The sequence below is a fragment of the Brachyhypopomus gauderio genome, chromosome 2 (assembly GCF_052324685.1).
Source record: "Brachyhypopomus gauderio isolate BG-103 chromosome 2, BGAUD_0.2, whole genome shotgun sequence".
In the NCBI taxonomy this organism is placed as follows: domain Eukaryota; kingdom Metazoa; phylum Chordata; class Actinopteri; order Gymnotiformes; family Hypopomidae; genus Brachyhypopomus; species Brachyhypopomus gauderio.
The window spans coordinates 10917793-10942236 of NC_135212.1; the positions used below are offsets into that span (position 1 = coordinate 10917793).

Consider the following 24444-nt stretch of genomic DNA (forward strand, 5'->3'; position numbering starts at 1 on the left):
GTATCTACCCCTGTCTTTGTGCCCGTGACTGTATCTACCCCTGTCTTTGTGCCCGTGATTGTATCTACCCCTGTTTTTGTGCCTGTGATTGTATCTACCCCTGTCTTTTTGCCCGTGACTGTATCTACCCCTGTCTTTGTGCCCGTGATTGTATCTACCCCTGTTTTTGTGCCCGTGACTGTATCTACCCCTGTTTTTGTGCCCGTGATTGTATCTACCCTTGTTTTTGTGCCCGTGACTGTATCTACCCCTGTCTTTGTGCCCGTGATTGTATCTACCCCTGTCTTTGTGCCCGTGACTGTATCTACCCCTGTTTTTGTGCCCGTGATTGTATCTACCCCCGTCTTTGTGCCCGTGATTGTATCTACCCCTGTCTTTTTGCCCGTGACTGTACCTACCCCTGTCTTTGTGCCCGTGATTGTATCTACCCCTGTCTTTGTGCCCGTGACTGTATCTACCCCTGTCTTTGTGCCCGTGACTGTATCTACCCCTGTCTTTGTGCCCGTGATTGTATCTACCCGTTTTTGTGCCCGTGATTGTATCTACCCCTGTTTTTGTGCCCGTGACTGTATCTACCCCTGTCTTTGTGCCCGTGATTGTATCTACCCCTGTTTTTGTGCCTGTGACTGAATCTACCCCTGTTTTTGTGCCCGTGACTGTATCTACCCCTGTCTTTGTGCCCGTGACTGTATCTACCCCTGTCTTTGTGCCCGTGACTGTATCTACCCCTGTCTTTGTGCCCGTGACTGTATCTACCCCTGTCTTTGTGCCCGTGACTGTATCTACCCCTGTCTTTGTGCCGTCCTTGTTCTTCTCTGTTGCCCCAGGCCAGGGAGGGTGAGCTGAGCTACCCCGAAGCTTCTGGAGTTGCTTCAGTTGACACAGCCTCTGTGCTCAGGTTCTGCCCTTTGGGGTGGGTCCAGGGGGTTTTCTGCCCTTTGGGGTGGGTCCAGGGGGTGGTCTGCAGGCACTGGGTCTGCCCCCTGGTGGGGGGTTCAGTCACGGCTGCCCCAACCCATCCCCCGGGGTCGTTTGTGTACACGTTTAGCATGTAGGTGTTTGTATGGGTTACTTGTCTCACCCGTTTCTTGTCTTGTTAATGTTACGTGTTGCATGTGTGTCTTCTTTATGTTTGCATATTTAAGTATGCATGTTTGCATTTTTTTTGTCAGTTGTGCAATAAAACGAAAAATGCTTTTGACTCTGCATTTTTCCTCAGCCACCCCGCGTTACAATGACTAATAACTACGCAACTATGCACACCTTATATAGGGTATTTATCACTTTAATATAATTATACCCAGCTTGCATTCGGGTCTATACCTTTAAGAGTTGGATAACATGCATAGAATTAATTATCATATCATAATTCTGACTTGCCTACTAATTGTGCACATAATGTAGATATGGCAGCTTTGAAAACTATGGCAGGTGCATTCAAGGACATTTTTGATCATGAACCTGCCGTCTCACAGGACAAGCCTCCTCAGTCTATTAAAAATAGACTCCAGACAGCTCCAAGCAAGTTGATTAGGGCTGGCCTGAAAATACCTCCCTGGTCTAATTTGAAAGATCATTTTCAAAAACCTCAACAGTCTTCTGGTAGGAATGGGAGTAAATCAAATTAATTAAACAGAATTCTAAAAAAACTAATCACAACCTACCAATAAAATTCATTTAGTATGATTTTCATCCATCCATCCATTATCTGTTCCGCTTAATCCCACTAGTCGGGGTAAAAGATTTTCACAATTATGCAATCAAAGGGAGAGCAACTAACTTTTCACTATAATGATGATAATAGTTTATAGGCAAAAACATACTTCAGCAGTTAAATATCCAAGTTTTCTTAAACAGTTAGGAGTTAAGAGTAAGTTTAAACATCCATTTTGTAGAAATGCTTGTTGTGGTCAAAGAGTGTTTGTGTGTATGTGTGTGTGTGTGTGTGTGTGTGTATGTGTGTTAGGAAATAGGTTCTCTCTATGCATATATATGTAAGGGCAGAGGTTCTGTGTGTGTGTGTGTATGTGTGTGTGTGTGTGTGTGTGTGTGTGTGTGTGTGTGTGTGTGTGTGTGTGTTTGTGTATGTTAGGGCAGTTGGAATGTGGTAGCAGGCTGCATAATATGCCAATCAAGATATGTGCCAAGCCTGAGACCAGCACCCTTGCTGACCAACCCCCTGACCCCAGTGGGCACTGTTATGTACCCCCTGACCCCGGAGCTGACCTCAATGGGTGCTGTCATGGACACCCTGACCCCGGGGCTGACCTCAGTGGCCACTGTCATGGACCCCTGACCAAGATACAGCAGCCTGCCCAGGCAGAGACACACGGTGCCTGTTGGCATTCAAATCACGGAACAGGGGAAGAGAGTAAGAATACCTGTGCGTGTTTATAATATGTATGATTCATCTGCATACAAATATGCACAAATACATAAAAAGATGAAAAATCTATATTAACACGACAGAAATACAAATATCCTAAACAGTAAATTGAGCCATTTTAGTTGAATTTATTACAACATATTATCTTTGTACCATATACATACCACCTTCTAATTCGCCATTCTCAGATCACTGTGCAAAAACACTAGAACCCAACTTCCCCTGTCAGATCACTGCGGTAGCACACGCCGTCTAAAGAACCATGTTTCATCAGCAGCCCAGCTCTTCAATTTGCCAGCACATTCAAATGAACACTGACAGCAGCACTGACAGCAGCACTGACAGATGTGACGATACACAGACACATCATGATGTAAGACCATATGTCAGACATTTTTCCTGGTGCATCTTATGGCACAAATGTTGTTATGGCAACCCAAATGGAACTGAGTGATATATTTCTCAACCTTGCAAATATTTCTGATCTCAAAAAGGAACAGAAAAAGTTTTTTTTGTCATTTTTTGACACCGAATGTGCAAAAAAAATTCTTTCAAACCAGAAAACTATCAAACCATGAAGCAGAAACTCTGCAGACCAAAACCTAAATTATTTATCAGCACTGAAGCAATTCAAAAAGTACTACAACTACATGCATCACCTGTATCATCAGACATAAATACCTAAAGCATATCCTCCACATTTTCAGGTATTTAAAAAGAAATGAATGAAAATACAATTGTGGGAATTTGGGGGAATCATTAAAAATAACAGAAGAGAAAGAATGCATGGCATGCCAATATAGAAATATATGGAAATATCTGGAAAACATATTTCGAATTTAGAATGTACTGAGTTTCTAAAACTTGCAGCTTGGTTTTATGACAAGTTGTCGCTTCATCTAGTAAAAACAATCATATTTGGTTCTGTTTGGCTAACAAAAACTTTTTCTTTTTTGGATCATTGTAAAGTAGGTCAGATTTTAGTAAAACTCCAAACAACAGATATATTCACTTTTGTTTAGACTTCCTAGATTAGATTGTTTAATTTACTTTAATGTTTACATAATGTTTTGCATTTTGCTCTGTGATGAATATGGTCCTATCAGACAGGCATCCATCAGGGAGCGGTATGTTCTGGTAATCCGACTCTGTTCTGAAAGGCATCTATCAGGTGGGGTTTGTGTGTGTGTGTGTGTGTGTGTGTGTGTGTGTGTGTGTGTGTGTGTGTGTGTGTGTGTATGTGTGTGTGTGTGTGTGTGTGTGTGTGTGTGTGTGTGTGTGTGTGTGTGTGTGTGTGTGTGTGTGTGTGTGAGGAGACTGTGACCCGCTCACCTGTCACATGGAGTCTGTCTCCACTGACGTCGATCTTGAGGAAGAGTCGTCCTCTCCGCTCCGTGTGGTCCGTCCCACACAGGCTTGGCACATTCATCACACACTGCTTATGTACATTCATATCACAGGCTGAGAATACAGAGAGAGAAACAGAGAGAACCAATGAGAAACACTGAGAAACAATGAGAACCAATGAGAAACAATGAGAAACAATGAGAACCAGTGAGAAATAGAGAGGAAGAGAGAGAGTAACAGAATCGGTGAGAAACATTGAGAAACAGAGGAAGAGAGTAACAAAGATAACCAGTGAGACACATTGAGAAACAATGAGAACAAGAGAGAAACAGTGAGGAAGAAAGAGTAACAGAGAGAACCAGTGAGAAACATTGAGAAACAGCGGAAGAGAGAGTAACAAAAATAACCAATGAGACACATTGAGAAAAAATGAGAACCAGAGAGAAACAGTGAGAAACAATGAGAACCAGTGAGAAACAAATAGAGAGAGAGAGCTGCTGTCTCCTAATTTTTTTGGTGTTAATGCAGGCACAATAAACATATGCACACACACACACACACACACACACACACACACACACACACACACACACACACACACACACACACACACACACACACACACACACACGTAGGTGGCCTCTTTTTAGAAAGGTATAATGCATTTATTTTGCTCCTGGCCTGAGTGGTAATTGGACAGAGCCACAAGCCTCTGAGCAGTTATGAATGTCCTGGTGTGTATGTGTGTGTGTGTGTGTGTGTGTGTGTGTGTGTGTGTGTGTGTGTGTGTGTGTGTGTGTGTGTGTGTGTGGGTGTGTGTGTGTGTGTGTGTGTGTGTGTGTGTGTGTGTATGTGGGTGTGTGTGTGTGTGTGTGTGTGTGTGGGTGTGAGTGTGTGTCCATGTGTGTGCAGGATCATGTGCAGATTCAGGTGTTATCCACACCCCAGTTGATTTCAGTAAAGTCAGCACTAACACTCCCTCCGGAGGCCACAGAGAGATTGATGGCTGGAGGAAGACAATAAAGACGAAGGTGTGGGTGAATCTGGTGGAGGTGGAAGGTCTACAGACAGCCAACGGACTCAATTAAATAGGCATCTATGTGTAATCCCAGCCGACCTCGTTATCGCAGTGTGAGTGGGAATATTCATCAGAGACGGGGGCATGAGAGCCAGGACAGAACAGCCACGGTGTCATGGGCTCAGTTCTGATCTGAGATCAGTCGTGTACTCCCTTAGGCTACCGTGGCCAGCTGGGTTTTGACAGCACGAGTTTATCCCGGGTCAGCCTGATTGGTACGGTGGTTGGTATGGAGGATGAAACCACTCACTGTCGCATTTCATGCCCTGGTGGAGGAGTCCGTAAAGCAGAGAGCCACAGTGGTCACAGAACGTTGGGCTTCCGTAGGTGTGGATCTTGAACTTGTGCTTGCTTCTGGGGTCCTGCAGGAGGTGAAAGAGGGGAACAAGTTCAGTCATACCGCACTGGCTATGACAAACCACGCTGCATAACGGCTTTCGTTGCATTTTCACTCGTGATGCCTAGGAACCCGGACTATATCTGAAACGCCTGTCTGCACTGAAACAATGGTGCTAGCTGTTACCAAACATTCGGTTCAGTAAGAGAGCGTAAACCATGACAAGCATCAAGCAGACAGGAAAGACTGCACATGTGAAGGATTCAAAAGAGAGGTTCACATAAGGCAACCAATTAATATCTCCTACCTGCCAAAGAATTAATGAGAATTTTGATTTACTGCCGTGGTTGAGTTTAGGGCCTCTGCTGACTGTATATAACTCCAATAAATCATTAATCTCACAGGGATAAGAGGCAGAGATGCCCTAATAGCTGTCTCTCCACTGTTGTCTCTGGGACGTCCCTGGTCTATTATACGAGACAGGGAAAACCTACCACCGTAATGAACAAGACTACACAGTCAAGGGGTGATGATCCCAGACCAGTGAGAGCATTCTCAGATCCTTAATTGTGGTCCTGGTGTTCAAAGGAGAACTCCACATCATTGCTTGTAGTGACATGCTCTTTGTTTATTCTGCCAGAAATCAGGTTAGAAAGATATCCAAGAAATCAAAGAAATTAGGTCAGGAACACAAATCCCGACAACCCCCCGGGATCCGTGATCTCAAGCACACCGGGACCTCCAACTCCAACAGCACATAACATCCAGTTCAGCTGTGACTGAAGCCATTGCACTCTGCAGCTCGTGATGAAGTGTTGTGGTCCGCGGGTGTACAAAGCAACACCACGACAGTTTATTGCTTCACAGTGTAGCTGCATGGCAAGTTACAGACCAGCCCTCAAGAACAGGCATGTGGGTGATGGTTTGGGAGGCCAGCCTTTAAGGAAAAATGAAGGCATGTGGGTGATGGTTTGGGAGGTCAGCCCTTAAGGAAAGCCATGGACGTGCAGGCAAGCGTGTGGGAGGCCAGCCCTCGAGGAAACCCACCGACGTGCAGGCGAGACCAGAGGAAAAATAAAAACTGCTCGCCGTGATCGGCGTGGCGTGAGTCATCGGCAGAGAATTCCGGAAGGCTTTAATTAGAACGCTGGCATTCTAAAATAGCGTTTGTCCCTCCCTGTTTTTCCTGCTGCCTATAGTGGGCCCTTGCAGGGACAGGGGAGGGAGAGAGAGAGAGAAAGAGAGAGAGAGAGAGAGAGAGAGAGAGAGAGAGGAGAGAGAGAGAGAGAGAGAGAGAGAGAGATGGAGGGAAAAAATAGAAAAGTGGCAGGATTATTTTTACCCTGCGTTTTGTGTGAGCGAGTGTGTTTTTGCACGTGTGTGTGTTGTATTTGTGCGTGTTCTTTTGCAGGACGCATAAGCTATAAAGCCTGACGGTCTTGGAGCCATCAACATAAAAAAAAAACCCTGACCTCTTCACCAACTCTCTCTCTTTCATCCTTTTACAGAAGCCAGTAACTCTTTTTCCACATCCCAGACTCCCAAACCCAGCTGGGGGTCGCTAGCTCAGTTTGCCTTTGGGGGGGGGGGGGGGGGGGGGGGGGGGGATCCCTGCAGGAAGAACTGGCTGCACACAGATGCTCACATCGCCAGCAACTATTGGGCACCAATTACTCCCACCTTCACCACAACATCACGGGCCTCGAGCTCTGATCTCCATCCTCTGTGAACTCACACCTCCTCTCCCACACTCTTCCACTCCCTCTCTCCCTCTCTCCTGCCATCTTTCTCTTGCCGTTACTTCACACATTTTCCTCTTTTGCATTTGCATGCTCGAAGACAACAGCAGACCTGATTACCTCAAAACACAACAGAAGCAACGACAGGAGTAGAAAAGAAATAACATATAACTCTGTCCTTGTCTTGCTAGAGAGAAAACAAATGATCAAAAAATCTTGTCAAATGTATTCTTCTTGGACTGACATAAGGACCGGAGAGGACCGCACTACATACACAGCTGTAGTGAACAGGAAACAATCCTGTCACGCTGCACAACCCCATGGACTCCAACACCCAGAATGCCCTTCGACACCTGTCCAGATCCTCCTCCCCTCGTTATTGATCCGCCCCTGTTTTTGATTTGTCCTTCCCTATATTAGTGGCACAGGCGAAGTATTGCCTACATGTATTTGGAAAGCGTACCGAGCGATTTTCAGACAGCGATGTTTATGGTTCGCCCTGGTTTGTGTGTGTGTGTGTTTACTCTGTTTACTTTTCGATCATCCCCCTTGTTCCTCTGTTACGTCCGGCTGATATTTCTTGGATTGTTTTGAATTGTGTCATTGTACTTTGGCCGCCCACACATCGTGTCCCACTACTCGGTACTACAGCGTTGGATTTTGCCCAAACATTCAACTTGGGCTCATTTACAGTCTGTGAGCATCTGCGTCCAATCATGTTGTCTTCATCACGAACCCTCTACTGCCCCCATACTCAAGTAGCGGCCCTCTATTTAGCGTGCTATCTATTTCTGGCCCGCGAGCTGTTATGAAAAGTGGTTTTTTTTTTTAGGAATCTTTTTTTTCAATCGCGCTAAACCCGTACCCCCCCCCAATCTGCCCCCCGTAACCGGCCCCGTCAGTGATTGAAAAAATAAAATGTGGCCCGTCATCATTTCTATTTGAGTACTCCTGCTCTAGAGATTTGGTTGTCATGACTGCATATATTGCAGAGTGTAGAACAGGTGTGTTCATGTAATTCACAGATATAAAGGCTCTTTCTGCATTTGGAACATCTTTAACTGTATGTGTGTGTGTGTGCGTTTGTGTGTATATGTATGACTTTGTGCTCCAGGTCAGAACTGCTCACAGTTATACACTTTTGACACTGTTTGACACTGTCTTCCTACATTAGCCTTTGTCCCCTCTGTCTTTCTCTGGGAAGGCTCAATGCTGTCCTCAAAAGCTCGGTCCGTGTCTACCGTTGCCAGAGTAACCTCAAGCAGAAAAAAACAGCTTGCAGCTGGATCCTGGCTGGTCCGCTGCAGCAGGGCTCTGTCTCCTGTGATTTGAGTGCCCTGCTTGACAGCTGAACTTCACTGCCTCATGCATTGCATTTTATAGACCTACTGTAAGTGGAACGTGTGAGATGCACAGGTAACTAAACAGAATTTATGTAGCTCAAATTTGGCAAAAATAAGTTTTATTTGAAGTTTTAAAAATGGTTCACAATAATAAGAACCTTTAAATGCAATGGTGGACTATGTTGGTTGAGAAACCACCAGAGAAGCTGGCCAACCAAGAACCACCAGGAACCAGCAGAAACCATCAAAGAACAGCAGAGACAAGCAGACCATCAGAGAAGCCGTTCACTCAAAAATCACCAGAGACAACCAGAGACACCCAGATACCACCACATCGGTCAGCCATGCAAGAACCAGCTCTCGTGTTCGTGAAGGCCATGTGGGAACCTCGAGATGCAGAAAGCACCACTACCGATGTGAAACCAGATCAGGAAGCCTCAGTACCTTCTGACCCAGAACTGAGGCACAGCCACTGCCAGCGGATGCCCAGAATTCTGTGCCTCCGGGGGTGAAAGGTCAGCGGAGATCCCCTGCTCCTCCGCCACCTGGCCCAGCTTGGCCAGCCTGCCAGCACCTCCCACACCCCCGAATCCACTCCTGACAAACACACAGTCCAACACTGTGACGGCTCAGTCATGCGGAGGTCTTAAGGAGTCCTGGCAACCCGATAATCAAAAGAAAACAAAATAAAGAGGAAAAGTCACGAGGTTGAGGAACCGCACCTCTGACCGATGAGTGTGCTGACATAGTGGCGTGTCCTTTTGTGTAGGTAGTCCACTTACAACCAATACAAATTCTGTCCTGGTGCGAGGACTTTCAATGATACTGTGAAAAGAATGTCACGACCCCCTGCAGACGAGGCTATTTGGTGCTCAGAAGTCAAACCTTATTGCAGTAACAGAACTTCGATATCCTAATGTGAGATGTGAGATCAAAATACCACTTGCTCCTCTGACACGTTTGACATATTTGAACATCAGTAGTTCATGATACAGTGATGATGGTGCCTATACCACCCCCCCCCTCAAAAAAAGGAAAAGAAATATTATTAGAAAAAAACAGTTGGTGTAATTACGGCACTGACATGACATGACAGCCCACAGGAGCCCATCGTGAATGCATCAATTGACAGCCAAATTTCTTTGATGTGAATAACTGCGTGATAATCCTAAATGAGGCGTGATAGCTGTCATGTGGCTGGTGAAGCGTACTGTAACATATGGCGTGTTGGAGCTTGCTGGGAAGGAAAGATGGTGATGATGAATCGGCAAAGGTGATGCAGTCATATCTGTGTGTCGCCCAAGCACGTTACTGGAAGCTACATATGTATACGTCAAATCTCCATGGAAGGAAACAGCTACTCATGCTTGTGAGAGTGAATATATTTCACCTTCCTGTTCAGTAACTGTTGTCATATTTTCCTAAACACAAACTTGTTTTGCTGTGCATGAAGCTGACGCTTCAGTATGGTGGAAACCACAGAACAAAAATTCACATGCAGCACGGCACACGCTGCTGGCTACCTTGCTGTCCCTCCCACCACACCTGGCTGTCCCTCCCACCACACCTGGCTGTCCCTCCCACCTGATCTGGCTGTCCCTCCCACCACACCTGGCTGTCCCTCCCACCTGATCTGGCTGTCCCGCCCACCACACCTGGCTGTCCCTCCCACCTCACCTAGCTGTCCCTCCCACCTCACCTGGGTGTCCCTCCCACCACACCTGGGTGTCCTTCCCACCTCACCTGGGTGTCCCTGTGGTTTATCAGGTAGAGGAGGTGGGTGAGTGGTGTTATCAGGTGGAGGAGGTGGGTGAGGGGTGTTATCAGGTAGAGGAGGTGCGTGAGGGGTGTTATCAGGTAGAGGAGGTGGGTGAGGGGTGTTATCAGGTGGAGGAGGTGCGTGAGGGGTGTTATCAGGTAGAGGAGGTGGGTGAAAGGGTTTATCAGGTAGAGGAGGTGGGTGAGGGGTGTTATCAGGTAGAGGAGGTGGGTGAGGGGTGTTATCAGGTAGAGGAGGTGGGTGAGTGGTGTTATCAGGTAGAGGAGGTGGGTGAGGGGTGTTATCAGGTAGAGGAGGTGGGTGAGGGGTGTTATCAGGTGGAGGAGGTGCGTGAGGGGTGTTATCAGGTGGAGGAGGTGCGTGAGGGGTGTTATCAGGTAGAGGAGGTGGGTGAAAGGGTTTATCAGGTAGAGGAGGTGGGTGAGGGGTGTTATCAGGTAGAGAAGGTGGGTGAGGGGTGTTATCAGGTAGAGGAGGTGGGTGAGTGGTGTTATCAGGTAGAGGAGGTGGGTGAGGGGTGTTATCAGATAGAGGAGGTGGGTGAGGGGTGTTATCAGATAGAGGAGGTGGGTGAGGGGTGTTATCAGGTAGAGGAGGTGTGTGAGGGGGTTTATCAGGTAGAGGAGGTGGGTGAGGGGTGTTATCAGATAGAGGAGGTGGGTGAGTGGTGTTATCAGGTAGAGGAGGTGGGTGAGGGGTGTTATCAGATAGAGGAGGTGGGTGAGGGGTGTTATCAGGTAGAGGAGGTGTGTGAGGGGGTTTATCAGGTAGAGGAGGTGGGTGAAAGGGTTTATCAGGTAGAGGAGGTTGGGGTTCAGCTCAGTGTGCAGTGTTGTCCCAATGTAGTTCCACACATGTCCAAACCATTTGCAAATTATTGTTACATGTTGAAACAAGGCAATAAAAATGCCAAACAGACACAGCACATATTCAGACACTGATACGTAAAACACACTGTAATTAATCACAAATTACCCACCTATGATATTATGAACGATGAGTAGAATACAATAGCATTCAACTTATGATTAATGCCCCTGACTGCTGTGTAAGGCAGTAATAACGCACTCACTACAAGACACACAGTAACTGTGTGAGACGTACTGCAAATATTGTGCTCACAGTGAAGATGTTGCTATGGTGACTCTGAGGAGACGCTACCCATGGCGTTTTATCAAAGCATTTGGAGAAACACAACCAGCAAAGGAGAACAGAGAAAACATACATAGTGCTTGCTTAATGCAAACAGACATATCGACTTCACTCAAGTCAACCCCAGATTGGATAATCATCCTGCATTCTCACATTAACAGGTGTTCTTCACACCACAACCCTTCCCAGACAACCAATTACACTGAATCACTGACCATTTGATATGTACACATAGCCTACATTTGATATGCTGTATGTAAGCAAAGTAAACTATTATCATCTTATTAACAAATCGCTATCTCCAAAAGTATTTTCAAGTCTGTCACTGAAGTATCTGAAACATAAATTTTGTATCAGGTCTCAGGTGCTCACAGAATAATAAGTTATTATTGTCAGGAGACAATAAAAATTGTCACCTAAAATTCCTTAGAAGGAAAAATTACAGATATTATGAGAGAAAGGGAGCTCAAACTGAGAATTCAGTTTTAGAAACATATTAGACTTATAGAAGTCTCCTATAATCTCTTCCATGCATAATTATTTTCTGCCCATGGAGTAACATCCAAAGAAATTACCCTAGAAATTCACGACACAGGAATGTGTTAATAGAATTAACATTCCATACTTGTTTAGGAACTTAGCATATTAGAAAAAGATCACTGTAGTTTTCCTATGTTTTTTAAACGCGCTTTAATTATGAACTGTACTACAGAAATATTATAATATACTGATCTTTATGATGTGCTATGGTCTGTATGATGTACTAGAATATCCTAGATTGTATTATTAATTAGTTATATAAAACACAGACCCTGCAAACAAAGTTCTTTGGTCACTAATAAACTTGTTTATTATATGTGCACACATCCAAGTTTTTGAACTGGCTATGGAAAGGTCATTTTTTTCATTCTTTAATTTTGGCTTCATTACAGTAGCTAGCAAGCTAACGTAAGGTGTCATTTCAGGATAAAGGCTGCAGTTAAGATAAGAGATACTTTACACTTTACACTTAACATCTGTGAACTTTATTTAATAAGCCAGCTTCCCCGGTTATTGTAAAGTAGCTGGTTAAAACTGCTAGCTAGCTAGTCGCTTGGCTACAGACCTACGTCATATAGCATAGCAGACGCAACGTTGCAGTCCACAGACTTTAGTTCTCTTTAATTTTAAGCAATGGCTGAAGTTGTTTTTTCTTCCATCACCATAAAAGATTTAGACAAACATGAAATACAAATTTGTTGAATCTGTAGCTTAGATCTTTCATGTGCATGTGAAAATATAGGTTTAACCAACTAGCTAGTTAGCTAGCCTCTTACAAATACAACCCTGCAGACAAGCCTCTTGCTGTGTCTTGAATTTCAACCCATATATAAGTAACAGAAGCAACACGCATATTAGCGTACAATTTAAGAACCTTATTAAAATATACGATGAAAATTAAAGACATATAGATTATATATGAGATTATGAGATGTTTTTATGTAGGGTGACCATATTTTTGTTTGGGAAAACCAGGACACTGTGTGTAAGTTGTCGAGCGGGGGGGGTGGCGAACGTAAGTTGTCTCCGCCAGTTGAGTATGATGAGGCTCAACTGATGAGGCTCAGGGATTCTGTGTCATACAGCGCCGTGCTCAGGGTCCTAGTGCCTGTAGGATTAATGGCCCGATTAACGTAATTTAAAAACCAGGACATTTCCACAGTTTTAAAAAATATCCCGGGACGCCCGGGACAGGACGTGAAATACGGACATGTCCCGGGAAATACGGACGTTTGGTCACCCTATTTTATGATTTATTTTATTGGGCAAAGGCTGGGCTTTATGCAGGCTTGGCTTCAGTAGGATCACAGTCACGTGTGTCCGATGGAGCGGGTGGTGCTGCTGATGGTGTCCTAAAGGTGGGGGGAGTGAGTGAATCATGTTGGGCTGATGGAGCGGGTGGTGGCGCTGGGGTGGGGGGGGGGGGGTGTGTGAGTGAATCAGCAGCTCGTGTGGATCGGCTGTGCGTGGGTGTGTTAATGCGTATCTCCCACCACCTGCCAGTGTTTCCAGACTCTCACAAAGGATTTGGGCTCGAAAGAAAATTGTCGAGCTCTGAAGCAGAGCAGATCTCCTGATCTCCTTACATTTCCTAATCTCTACTTTTAACATCAGCTCTAAGCATGTAGCTCACATCCCTGAGATCTTTGATCGTGTCATTGGCAGTGCTAGGAGCTCAGTGTGACTGAAGAGCTGAGGTTTTTAATGGAAATCTGAATAATTCAACCATGTCTTCCATTTAATCTGCAGAAGAGATCTGTTCCCTCACTGCAGGGTTGGTCTCTTCAGTGCATCATCTGCTGAGGCAGTGGCTTGAATTTAGACATCTGTCTCAATGATTTTGGAAATCATATCCTCTGAGAGCTGGAGATCTCTCTCATGCTGATGGGCAATTTGATAAGGACAGAAATTAGCGTTTTTTTGGTATTACTCTGCAGCCTACAGACTACCACCTGATTATATCATGACTCTAAGACAAAACACGCCTAGCATCTAGCTGCAGCCTCTTAATGTTGTGTCATAAGTAACCGTATTCTGATATTATGTTAATTAATGTAAAAGCACTAACAGTGAAACACTGTAAATAATCACAACTTGCAGCTTGTTACTATAAATTAGAGTGTAAATCTCGAACCTGTTTGTTTAGCTAAGGCTAAGTGGACATGAACAAAATACCATAAATGCAAACACAGTAAGTGTAATTATACTTATCATATACAATACACATCAACTACACTTACAGTATATTGTTCAGAAAACATAAACATACAGTCAACTGGTTTAATGACATTTAAAGTTATTTTTCTATAATCTTTCAGTACTCTGTAATTTTCCACTCTCAACTCTCTCTCTCTCTCTCTCTCTCTCTCTCTCTCTCTCTCTCTCTCTCTCTCTCCCTCCCTCTCTCTGAAAGGTCACTTTGTTGATTCAGCTATCCCAAAATAACACACTAGGGTAGAATTATGTATGAAGCTTTACAATTATTTAACAAGTTTGTTAAACTACTAAGCTGTAAGGGGGAGCACGGTACCTTATTGCAAGCAAGTGTAAAGTGTAAACACACACACACACACACACACACACACATACATGGCATATGTTACACATAGCTAACTGTTTTATCTGAGTAAATAAAACATTCCCAAACAGACAAACTGCTGCATTTTTATGTAAATATAAATTAGATTGATATTGTCACTTCCTTAGGGCATTAACTAATAGTCATACTACATAATCAAACAGCCATACTTTTACCACAGACAGTCATGCCGTTCTACGGTCTTACACAGCGGCCGTGCTCCATCCTGATGGGCTCAGAGCGCCGCGGGCTCTCAGGTAACACGGCACTACCAGCCGTGGGGTTGTAGCGTAACTAAAAGCTGTAGTGGCTTCACTTGACCTGGAGATCTGAAGACCCACAATTCCCGCAGAACGCTCACTCGACTGGAGAGCTGCTGTGTCATGTTAGTACGCAGGCAGAGGGAAGCCTAGCACTTATGCTAATACACTGACATACCTGCACTTAACCAGACACACACACACACACACACACACACACACACACACACACACACACACACACACACACACACAACATGTGCAGTGGCACTGCATGGAAGCTCTGGATCTCCACCCCCATCTAAGCCATCTCAGCTCGGTCCCACTAATTAAAACGCCACATCTTGCCAGCTGTCTGCTCCCTGGTGGTTAATTCTACTCTGCGGTCTGAGCATCCCTCACCCAAGCTTGGTCCTGGCCTGCCGCCTGCCCCGCCTCCTGCCCCGGCTCCATTGCCCCAGCCCCACCCCCTTGCCCCTGGTCTGGCTGAAACTGCCTCTGCCACAGAACTGTACAGCTCTGAGTCAGTAATGAGGGCCTCTACCTTCAGTCCAATAAACAAATACGTCCTCCATGTCTGCCCCTCATTTTAAGGGGACTAAAACTAGCATGTGAACAGGTGTAAGGCACTGGGAAAGCAATCATAAGACAATCGAAAGATGAAACAGCATCTGGGTGCTGAGACAGGCATGGAGTTGGGGGGCGGGGTTGAGGCAGGTATGGAGGTTGGGGGCGGGGCTGAGGCAGGTATGGAGGTTGGGGGCGGGGTTGAGGCAGGTATGGAGGTTGGGGGCCGGGCTGAGGTCGGTATGAAGGTGGGGGGCGGGGCTGAGGCAGGTATGAAGGTGAGGGGCGGGGCTGAGGCAGGTGTTATGGCAGGAGTTGCTGAAGTCAGGAGCAGGTGCTGGTCTCACTGCTGAAGGTTTCCGTCCCCTGTCCTTGCACCCTTGATTTCTGCCTCACTAAAACTCTCCATATAAATAATAACAACTCACATGGGAACATTGCGGGTAGACACTTTGCATCTGTGTGTGTGTGTGTGTGTGTGTGTGTGTGTGTGTGTATGTGTGTGTGTGTGTGTGTGTGTGTGTGTGTGTGTGTGTGTGTGTGTGTGTGTGTGTGTGTGTGTGTGTGTGTGTGTGTTCACCAGCCAGGGGTTTAATTGGGCTGTATATATGCTAAGACTCACAGAGGTATTTATAACTCCAGCCCCCACACCCATCTCTCCTCCGTGAGCGAAACGCGTCATTCTGGGCTCCAGTCTTCTACCCCTTAACTGTGGCTCCTCCCTATGAACAGACGCTTGCTCAGGGTCAGAGGTCTGCTCGAGGTCAGAAGTCTCCTCTCAGGCCACCTCAACCCTGGAGGTGGAATCCTCCTCCTCTGTTGGCACTTTATGCAGTGCTGTATGGATTTAAGCTGATCTTAGATCAGAAGTGACACCAGGTTGATAATCTGGACTCTGGGCGTGACCAGGGGTGGTACAGGGGTACAACTGTACTACTATTACCTTAAGAGCTCGTGCTAAATCCTTGAATATAGATCTGAGATTATTTACATAAAGCAGATAAATGAATCAATAAGGAACAGACTCCTTTAATGAATCATTTTGTGATTATGAATCAACCATGATACATGGTTCCCTTTTCATTATCTCTTTTATTGATGCTTTACAGTTCATAATTTCATAGGCTGTGTGATGTCAGTATTGTTTTCACTGCAAAATCATGGCTCACAGAACGACTCACAAACCGCAATGATAAGCATACAGTTTTCCTTTCCATTAGCATTAGCCACTTTCAAAAATGATTAACGGTTTCGCTGCTGGCCTGCTACGAGTACCACAGTCTTTGTTGAAAAGGCTGAGATCATCACCTCTGTTTGACATGAAGAGGACGGGAAAAACTCATGTATTGATGTTTAAGTGGTCTTCACTGATATAGAAGATGTATCATGACAGAAGAAGATATCCATGACAACTTAATAAAAGAACAGAGGCAGAGGGGTAGCTGTAGAAAAGACAGAGAGAGAGAGAGAGAGAGAGAGAATGCGTCCTACTCCTTTTGTGTTGAATAAGGGGCAGAAGCCTCACTGTCTCCCCCACTCCCAGTAGAGTCAAGAGAAACGAGACTCTGCTTTTGATAGGATTACCGCAGAAAGTCTGAACTCACACAACCACTCAGTGAGAAAGACAACAGGAAATGGAAAAAGGCAGCAAGTGCATGCGTAATTGTGTGTGTGTGTGTGTAGGGGGTGTCCCTAAACCAGGCGCATTAGCTACAGGCGTCTTCCAGAAGCTCTCATCACTGAACGGCATCTAGAATGTTTGTTCTGAGAAGGGGAAGTGCGGTGAAAGGGCAGCCGTTCTCAGAGACGCTCTCCACGGGGCCCCGGGACTCGTGCACTTTCATCTGTCACCACTTTCCCAGCAGGGAGGCCACAGTGACGGTTTTGCTGCGAAGCCTGGGCGTCTAGCGCGCGGATGTGTGTCGCCAACACACACATTCTTTCCAGCGTGCACACGCCTCATCTGCACGTCTGTGTCAGGAACGGACCTGCTTGCCAGGTGACAGCGTCACACGTGGGGGCGGAGAGAAACGTGGGGAAAACGCGAAGAATGCTTCTGAGGAGGAGTGAGGAAGAGTAAAATTTTGCTGTTCTCATAGTCATGTACTGTACAACGTAAAGGTAAAACGTAAACGTAAAGTTTCTTCCAACAAATGACGAAGATCTCTTTGAAGACATCTGAGCTACTACACTGAGGAGGATTGAAACATGCGTCGACGTGGCTTACGCCTGCTGCTGAGGGGGGAAATTCAGCGTGTGCTCGATTGTGTCTCCGAGGGCCTCGTACTGCTGCAGCAGAGAGCCTAGGTGCACGTGAGGGAGAGGTTTGAGTGGGAGGGGCCTGAGTTAAAGGGGCCGGAGTGGGAGGGGCTTTGCGTGGTTAGGGAGAGTGGGGGGGAGCCTGTATTGGAGGTGGGGAATGCAAATAAAATGGCTCAAATTTGCGGAGTTCCTCACGGATCATATCTTGGTTCCCTTTAATTTAATCTAGATGTGCTCCCATTATAACACATTCTACAGCAAAAACAAATGTTTTCTCATAGTTATCCAGATACAGTATATAGATCTACTAGCCTAAAGGTCACTGAAATAATTAGGCCCAGAAGAGTGTTTAAGGAGGAAAAACCCACAGGTGTCTTTCTCGGACATAGGTCAACTAGAGCACAATTTCACACCTTTAGGCAGTATATCTAGCTTTAATGCTTCAACTACAACCAGAATGTAGATAATGTGTCAAATGTAGAAAAATGGATGTTTAAAATCCAAATAAAAAACAATTCCATTCTCAAGTCATCTTGAGCCCTCAAATCTAAGTCCTGTTGCACTTATGTTGTGTTTTTCAGCCTTATTTTCATAAATTTTACTTTATTCTTCCTTCTTTCGTATCATGTTCCCTTGTTGCATTCAGTTTTACTTTTTTCCGAATACAATTGTCTTTGATTTGTCAAATTTGGATTTCTGCATGAAGCATATAAATAAATTTGCCATATCTTGCCACTGAAGAAAGCAAAGCAGTGTGGATGTGCTTAGCTAAAAGGTGTCATATGTCATCCGCACGCCAAAAGTAAGGTGACATTTTAAAATGTGATGCTGTTCAAAGACTGAATGAATACAACTCAGTGCAGCAATATGTCGCCACCTGACTCCTCTTTCTCTGTGTGCACGTTGTGCATGTGTACATGCGTGTGAGCATGTGTGCATGTGCGTGTGTGTACATGCGTGTGAGCATGTGTGCATGTGCGTGTGTGTGCATGCGTGTGAGTGTGTGCATGTGCCTGTGTGTGCATGCGTGTGAGTGTGTGCATGTGTGTGTGTGTGTGCATGCGTGTGAGTGTGTGCATGCGTGTGAGTGTGTGCATGCGTGTGAGTGTGTGCATGTGTGTGAGTGTGTACTTGCGTGTGTGCATGTGTGTCAGTCTGTGCATGCCTGTGAGTGTGTGCATGCATGTGTGTGTTGCCATGCCTAGCGTATGTAGAGGCACACCCACTAGCTCTAAGAGAAGATGGAGGATCCTAATTGTCTAACTTCTTTTCTCTCTCTCTCTCTCTTTCTCTCTCTTTCTCTCTCTCTCTGACAGGACCAGCCTGGCAGCCTACTTTAACTGCCATTTCCCCTCGCACACATACACACACACACACACACACATACACACACACACACACACACACACACACACACACACACAAAACTAAACACAACCTTCATTAGCATTAAAAGTATAAAAGTACAAGCACGCCTTCAACCAGACACTACCAATATCTGATCCTCCTTCAACAGATCACTAAACAAACAGCATCATTATCAACAGATGACCAAAGGAACTGTAAAACAGCAACATAATCACTTAAGAGTGTGTCAGTACTCAGCATTACTGTCAATAATGTTGGTCACTACAGAAACATCACATCCTTATAAATATGAGAAGTGAATGATTGTAATGCTCTTTTCAAGGTGCTACATGTATGGCTGTATGTCTGCAAACAAAAGAAAGAAGGAAAAAAATCAGAGCTATGTCAGTGACAGGGAGACAGTGAGAGATCAAGAGAGGGAGACAGACAGAGAAGGGGAGAGAGAGACAGTCAGACAAGGGAAGAGGGAGACAGGCAGACAAGGGGAGAGAGAGATGCATACAGAGAAAGAAGAAGGAAAAGAAAGAGTAAATCAGAGAGAGAGACAGAGAGAAAAAGAATGGTATTTCCAGGGGGATTTAATCAGGTTCCTGCAGCTGATGTGTGTGAACGAAGGGGGAAACTCCATGGAGGATTAAAACCATAATTACCTCCCGTAGTCATCAGGACCTCAGACTGTTATAATGACTTCAGGCAGCTTCAATTCCCACAAATAAATTAATTAATTAAAACACTGCAGACTACATCCCACCAGGAGTCTGACCCAGTGTTGCTATCACTCCACCAGGAGTCTGACCCAGTGTTGTCTGGCTGATGTTCTTGTTGGAGGCACCTTCTCCAGGAACAAATTTAATCAAGCTGAAGTGCATTGGGATGTTGATTATTAAGTACAGATCTACATATGTAATCGAGTGATTAGTAATCACACGCAATGAAAGAGTGAAGGTGGAATCACAGGTAGAGAAGAACAGAGATGAGATGCCCAGGTAGTAGCGTGGATAAATGTTCTTACAGACAAGAGAATATATGATATCAGTTGTAAGGGATGTTTACGCCTGGTCTCTAGCTGTGGTTCCTCCGTACCTGTAGGTGCCATCAAGCTTTGGTGTGAGCCCGAAGCTGTAAATCAGGTCATGTGAGCAGCGGTGATAACCAATCAGACGACTGCTCCCCTCATATCTCACATTAATGTACATTTTGTTCAGTACACAAACAATTAATACAAGATGCTCCATTTCGCCTAGACAGGGTGGAGCATTAAGATTAGGATAAAAACAGCTTTACAGCAATCAGCTATAAAGCTTTTCATTATTTAGCTGTAATGCATGAGGAACATCCAGCGAGAAGCTCACACTCATGAAGAACTGAAGCCCTAAGTGTCTAAAAGAACAGAACTTTCATTATCCTTCCTTGATGTTACCTGCACTGTGTGACCATGCGCTGCTATTTATTCTTTATGGTACACTGTGGACGTTTGCAAGCCCATTTATTTTAGTTGTTTTTTATTTATTTATTGCATACTTTGCATTATGATGTTCCATTACATGCATTACTCAGTAAAATGATGCATCAGTATATTAGGCTAATGAAGCAATTTGTTACCAAGAAACACCTACACAGAGGGATAAGAGAAGTAATAATAATGGTTTAAATATGTAAATCTTCTGATATTCGAATCTTCTGATATTTACATACCCACATGTAACATATACAGGAACATATCACATATATACCCACATATAATGTGCACAGGAACATATCACATATATGCCCACATATAACATGCACAGGAATATATAACATACACAGTAACATATAACATACATTTCCACATATCATACACAGTAACATATAACATACTCAGACTACCTGACTATAAAAGCTGTATTTTTCCATTGTTTGGAGCACATAAATATGACAACTTACAATATGAGAATGACCTTTTAAAGATGACCTTTTAAAAACAGCTACTTCTCAGAGGGCTGACTCATTCAGCCTTGTGATCTCACTGTGACTTTTAATATTGTGCCAGTTCACAATAAACATCAGGCCCTTTCATTTATGGCTTGAAAACAGAGAGAGAGAGAGAGAGAAACAATGATTTTTGAAACAAAATATTTAGAAGCACAGAGATGAAGAACCTCTGTCCAAAACATGTATATGGTAAAGTTTCCAGAGAAACAGGATATTTCTGGACACCTGAAAGTAAAGGGTCATCAATTCATGCTGTCTGACACTAATTCCCAGAGAAACAGGATCTTTAGGACAGATATTCTTCATTTTTAAGAGTCTTTCAAACATTTTTAAAAGTGCTTTTTCTAATATAAACAACTCATATATACACTACATGAGGAAAAGTATTACGGCTGACCTGTTAATCATTGGATTCAGGTGTTTCTTGAAGTCCCATTGCCACACAGGAGTGGCAATCGTGCACCTAGCCATCTAGCCATGCAGCCATCTAGCCCGGCCACCTTTACAGTCATCTGTGAGAGAACGGGACTGAGCGTGGTGCTGCAATAGGACTCCACCACTGCAACAAGTGAAATGTCTTTCCTTCCAGATATTCCACGATCACCGTGATGCTAAAGTCACCAACACTTTGGTGACTCAATAATGCAGAGTCCCAAAACCCCCTCTGGCATTAACGTCGCCCAGCGTCTGGGACTGCACGGGGAGGTTGGACTCCGGAGAACTGGAATCGTTCTATACACTGACAAATCAAGTTTCTCTATCAGTCTAGCAGTCTGATGGATGAGTCTGGGTTTGGTGGATGCCAGGGGAATATTACCTGCCTGACTGCATTGTGTCAGTTGTAAAGCTTGCTGAAAGGCGGGATATTGCTGTGGGGTTTTCAAGGAGCTGGAGGTTCAGCTTGTGGTTACATTGATGGAAAATCTTAATGCTTCAGCATACGTGTTAAACATGTATACTGTGTATGTTACGGCATTCTTCAGACATTCTGATCACGTTTTTGCTTCCAACCTTGTGGGAACAATATGAGTGTTCCCCAGTATACCAAACAAGGTCCCTAAAGGCATGATTAGGTGAGTTTGGTGCGGAAGAACCTGATTGACTTACACAGAGCCCTGACCCCAACCCCATTGAACACCTTTGGGCTCAACTGGAATGGAAATAGCAAGTCAGGACTCAGTGTCTGACTCACAAATGGTTTTCTAGATGAATGGGCAAAACATCCCACAGACACACTCCAAAATATTGTTGAATGTCTTCCTAGAAGAGTGAAAGCTGTTATACCTGCAAAGAGGGGCCAACTCCACAATAATGCCTATGGATTTACAATGGAATTTGTGAGTTTTTATGAGGACAGCCGTGTACGTCTAGTTCTCCCTCAGCTTCCAGTCCCATCATGCAATATGGCAAAAATTCATACACCCTTAATCCAGACTTAATACAAGACCGCTAGGTATTTCTCATAAAATTATACTGTTCATTATCATACAAATGTCACGTATGGCTACGCCCCCTCTCCTAGCTGTCACTCCGGGTTCCCTTGTGTCTGTGTCCCGTGCCTGTTTATCCCGCCCTGCTCGTTGTCTCCGTGTTTCCTCGGTTGCTACCACGCCCCGTGTCATTGTTATCACCTGTTCCTTGTTTCAGTTCTATGTATTTAAGTCCCGTCATTTCCCCAGTCGAGTCATCCGTGGATTTGTTCTATCAGTCGGTTTGTGCTTTCACGTTCGTTGTTTTTCTAGCCCTGTATTTCCCGTCATCTGTTTGTTCCTGCCTGGTCCGTGAGTCTTCCCTGTTCTCGTCTCGTCATGCCTGTTTCTTGTTCTTGTTCGGACTGCTTGCACGTTATGACCCCTGCCTGTTCTATCGACTCTGGTTTTGGTATTCCCTGTATTAAATCTCGCTCATCTCTGCATTTGTGTCCGTCTCCTCGCTCCGTGGCGCGAGCCACGTTACATAACCACGGATCTTACCAGGACACAGCGAGAGAGCGAGACTCCGGTGAGTTTAGTCGCTGTAACGAGTTGTTGGCTGCTTCCGTGCAGTTTAACTCTCATGTGTTACAGCGCGAACGAGCCGGAGACAGGAATACCCCTGGCGCTGTGGGAACACGGAAGTCTCGTCGCTCTCAGAAGAAAGCGCAGTCAGTTTCGGTTTTGGCTGGCTTTCGCGACGAGACTCCTATTGAGCGCTGGGAGTCTGCCCCGCTTGGCGAACACCACAGGCGTGAGCAACCTGTGGTGCAAGCAGCGGGCAGACGGAATGAGCGCACAGATGAGCGTTGGCTTAACCCTCGGTTTGCTCTCGATGACCACTGCGAGCTCCCGACGCCTCGGAGGAGGCGGAGCCGTCGCAGAGAGAGCAACCGAGAGGCTTCTGTGTCTGTGTGTTCTTCCAGGCTCAACCCGGACCCCGTGGAAGAAGACCTCCCTCCGCTGATCCCGGAAGCCGCTCCCCGAAGGCCCCCCAAGAATTTTTTGGGGGGGAGTACTAGCCACTCACCCCAGGAGTGGCCGGCTCGGAACCCGGAGGACGTCAGCGCGGCGGACACGCCCCCCGATGACGTCAGTGCGGCGACTCCGCCCCCCGAGGACGTCAGTGCGGCGACTCCGCCCCCCGAGGACGTCAGTGCGGCGACTCCGCCCCCCGAGGACGTCAGTGCGGCGACTCCGCCCCCCGAGGACGTCAGTGCGGCGACTCCGCCCCCCGAGGACGTCGGCTTGGCGTACACGCCCCCCGAGGACGTCGGCTTGGCGTACACGCCCCCCGAGGACGTCGGCTTGGCGTACACGCCCCCCGAGGACGTCGGCTTGGCGTACACGCCCCCCGAGGACGTCGGCTTGGTGGCTCCGCCCCCCGAGGACGTCGGCTTGGCGTACACGCCGGTTCCTGTCCCCGCGACCCAGGAGAGGTCGTCCACGCCGGTTCCTGTCCCCGCGACCCAGGAGAGGTCGTCCACGCCGGTTCCTGTCCCCGCGACCCAGGAGAGGTCGTCCACGCCGGCTCCTGTTCCCGCTGCCCGCCAGCGGACCCTGCCTGTTCCCGCTGCCCGCCAGCGGACCCTGCCTGTTCCCGCTGCCCGCCAGCGGACCCTGCCTGTTCCCGCTGCCCGCCAGCGGACCCTGCCTGTTCCCGCTGCCCGCCAGCGGACCCTGCCTGTTCCCGCTGCCCGCCGCCCGGCTCCGCCTGTGCCCGCTGCCCGCCGCCCGGCTCCGCCTGTGCCCGCTGCCCGCCGCCCGGCTCCGCCTGTGCCCGCTGCCCGCCGCCCGGCTCCGCCTGTGCCCGCTGCCCGGCCGCGCCTGTGCCCGTTGCCCGCCGCCCGGCCCCGCCTGTGCCCGTTGCCCGCCGCCCGGCCCCGCCTGTGCCCGTTGCCCGTCGCCCGGCTCCGCCTGTGCCCGCTGCCCGTCGCCCGGCTGCGCCTGTGCCCGTTGCCCGCCGCCCGGCCGCGCCTGTGCCCGCTGCCCGCCGCCCGGCCGCGCCTGTGTCCCCAGAGACTGTGCTGCCCTCTATTGGGCCCGGACATTATGTGCCCTCTGCTCTGCCCTGTACACCTGCCTCTGTACCCGTGTTCCCCTTGCTCCCGTGTTCTGTCCCTGGATTTGTGTTGGTCCCAGTTCCTGTGTGTGTGCCTGTTTGTGTCCTTGTACCCATCCCTGTGTTTGCGTCTGGTCAGTTCCTCCAGGTCCCTGTCCCCGTGTCTGTTCCCCGAGTCACGACCCGCTTTGTGCCCGTG

The 24444-nt window shown here is 46.7% G+C and overlaps 1 protein-coding gene across 1 annotated transcript in view; it reads right to left on the bottom strand.

The window, feature by feature from the left end:
- Positions 1 to 24444, bottom strand: part of prkcab (protein kinase C, alpha, b) — a 118114-nt gene that overhangs the window by 38897 nt on the left and 54773 nt on the right. Inside the window, exons 5-6 of the mRNA XM_076986908.1 lie at positions 5062 to 5173; positions 3719 to 3847 (exon numbers count right to left, since the gene is read on the bottom strand). Coding sequence (XP_076843023.1) covers positions 3719 to 3847; positions 5062 to 5173 — 241 coding nt within the window. The remainder of the gene's footprint in view (positions 1 to 3718; positions 3848 to 5061; positions 5174 to 24444) is intronic.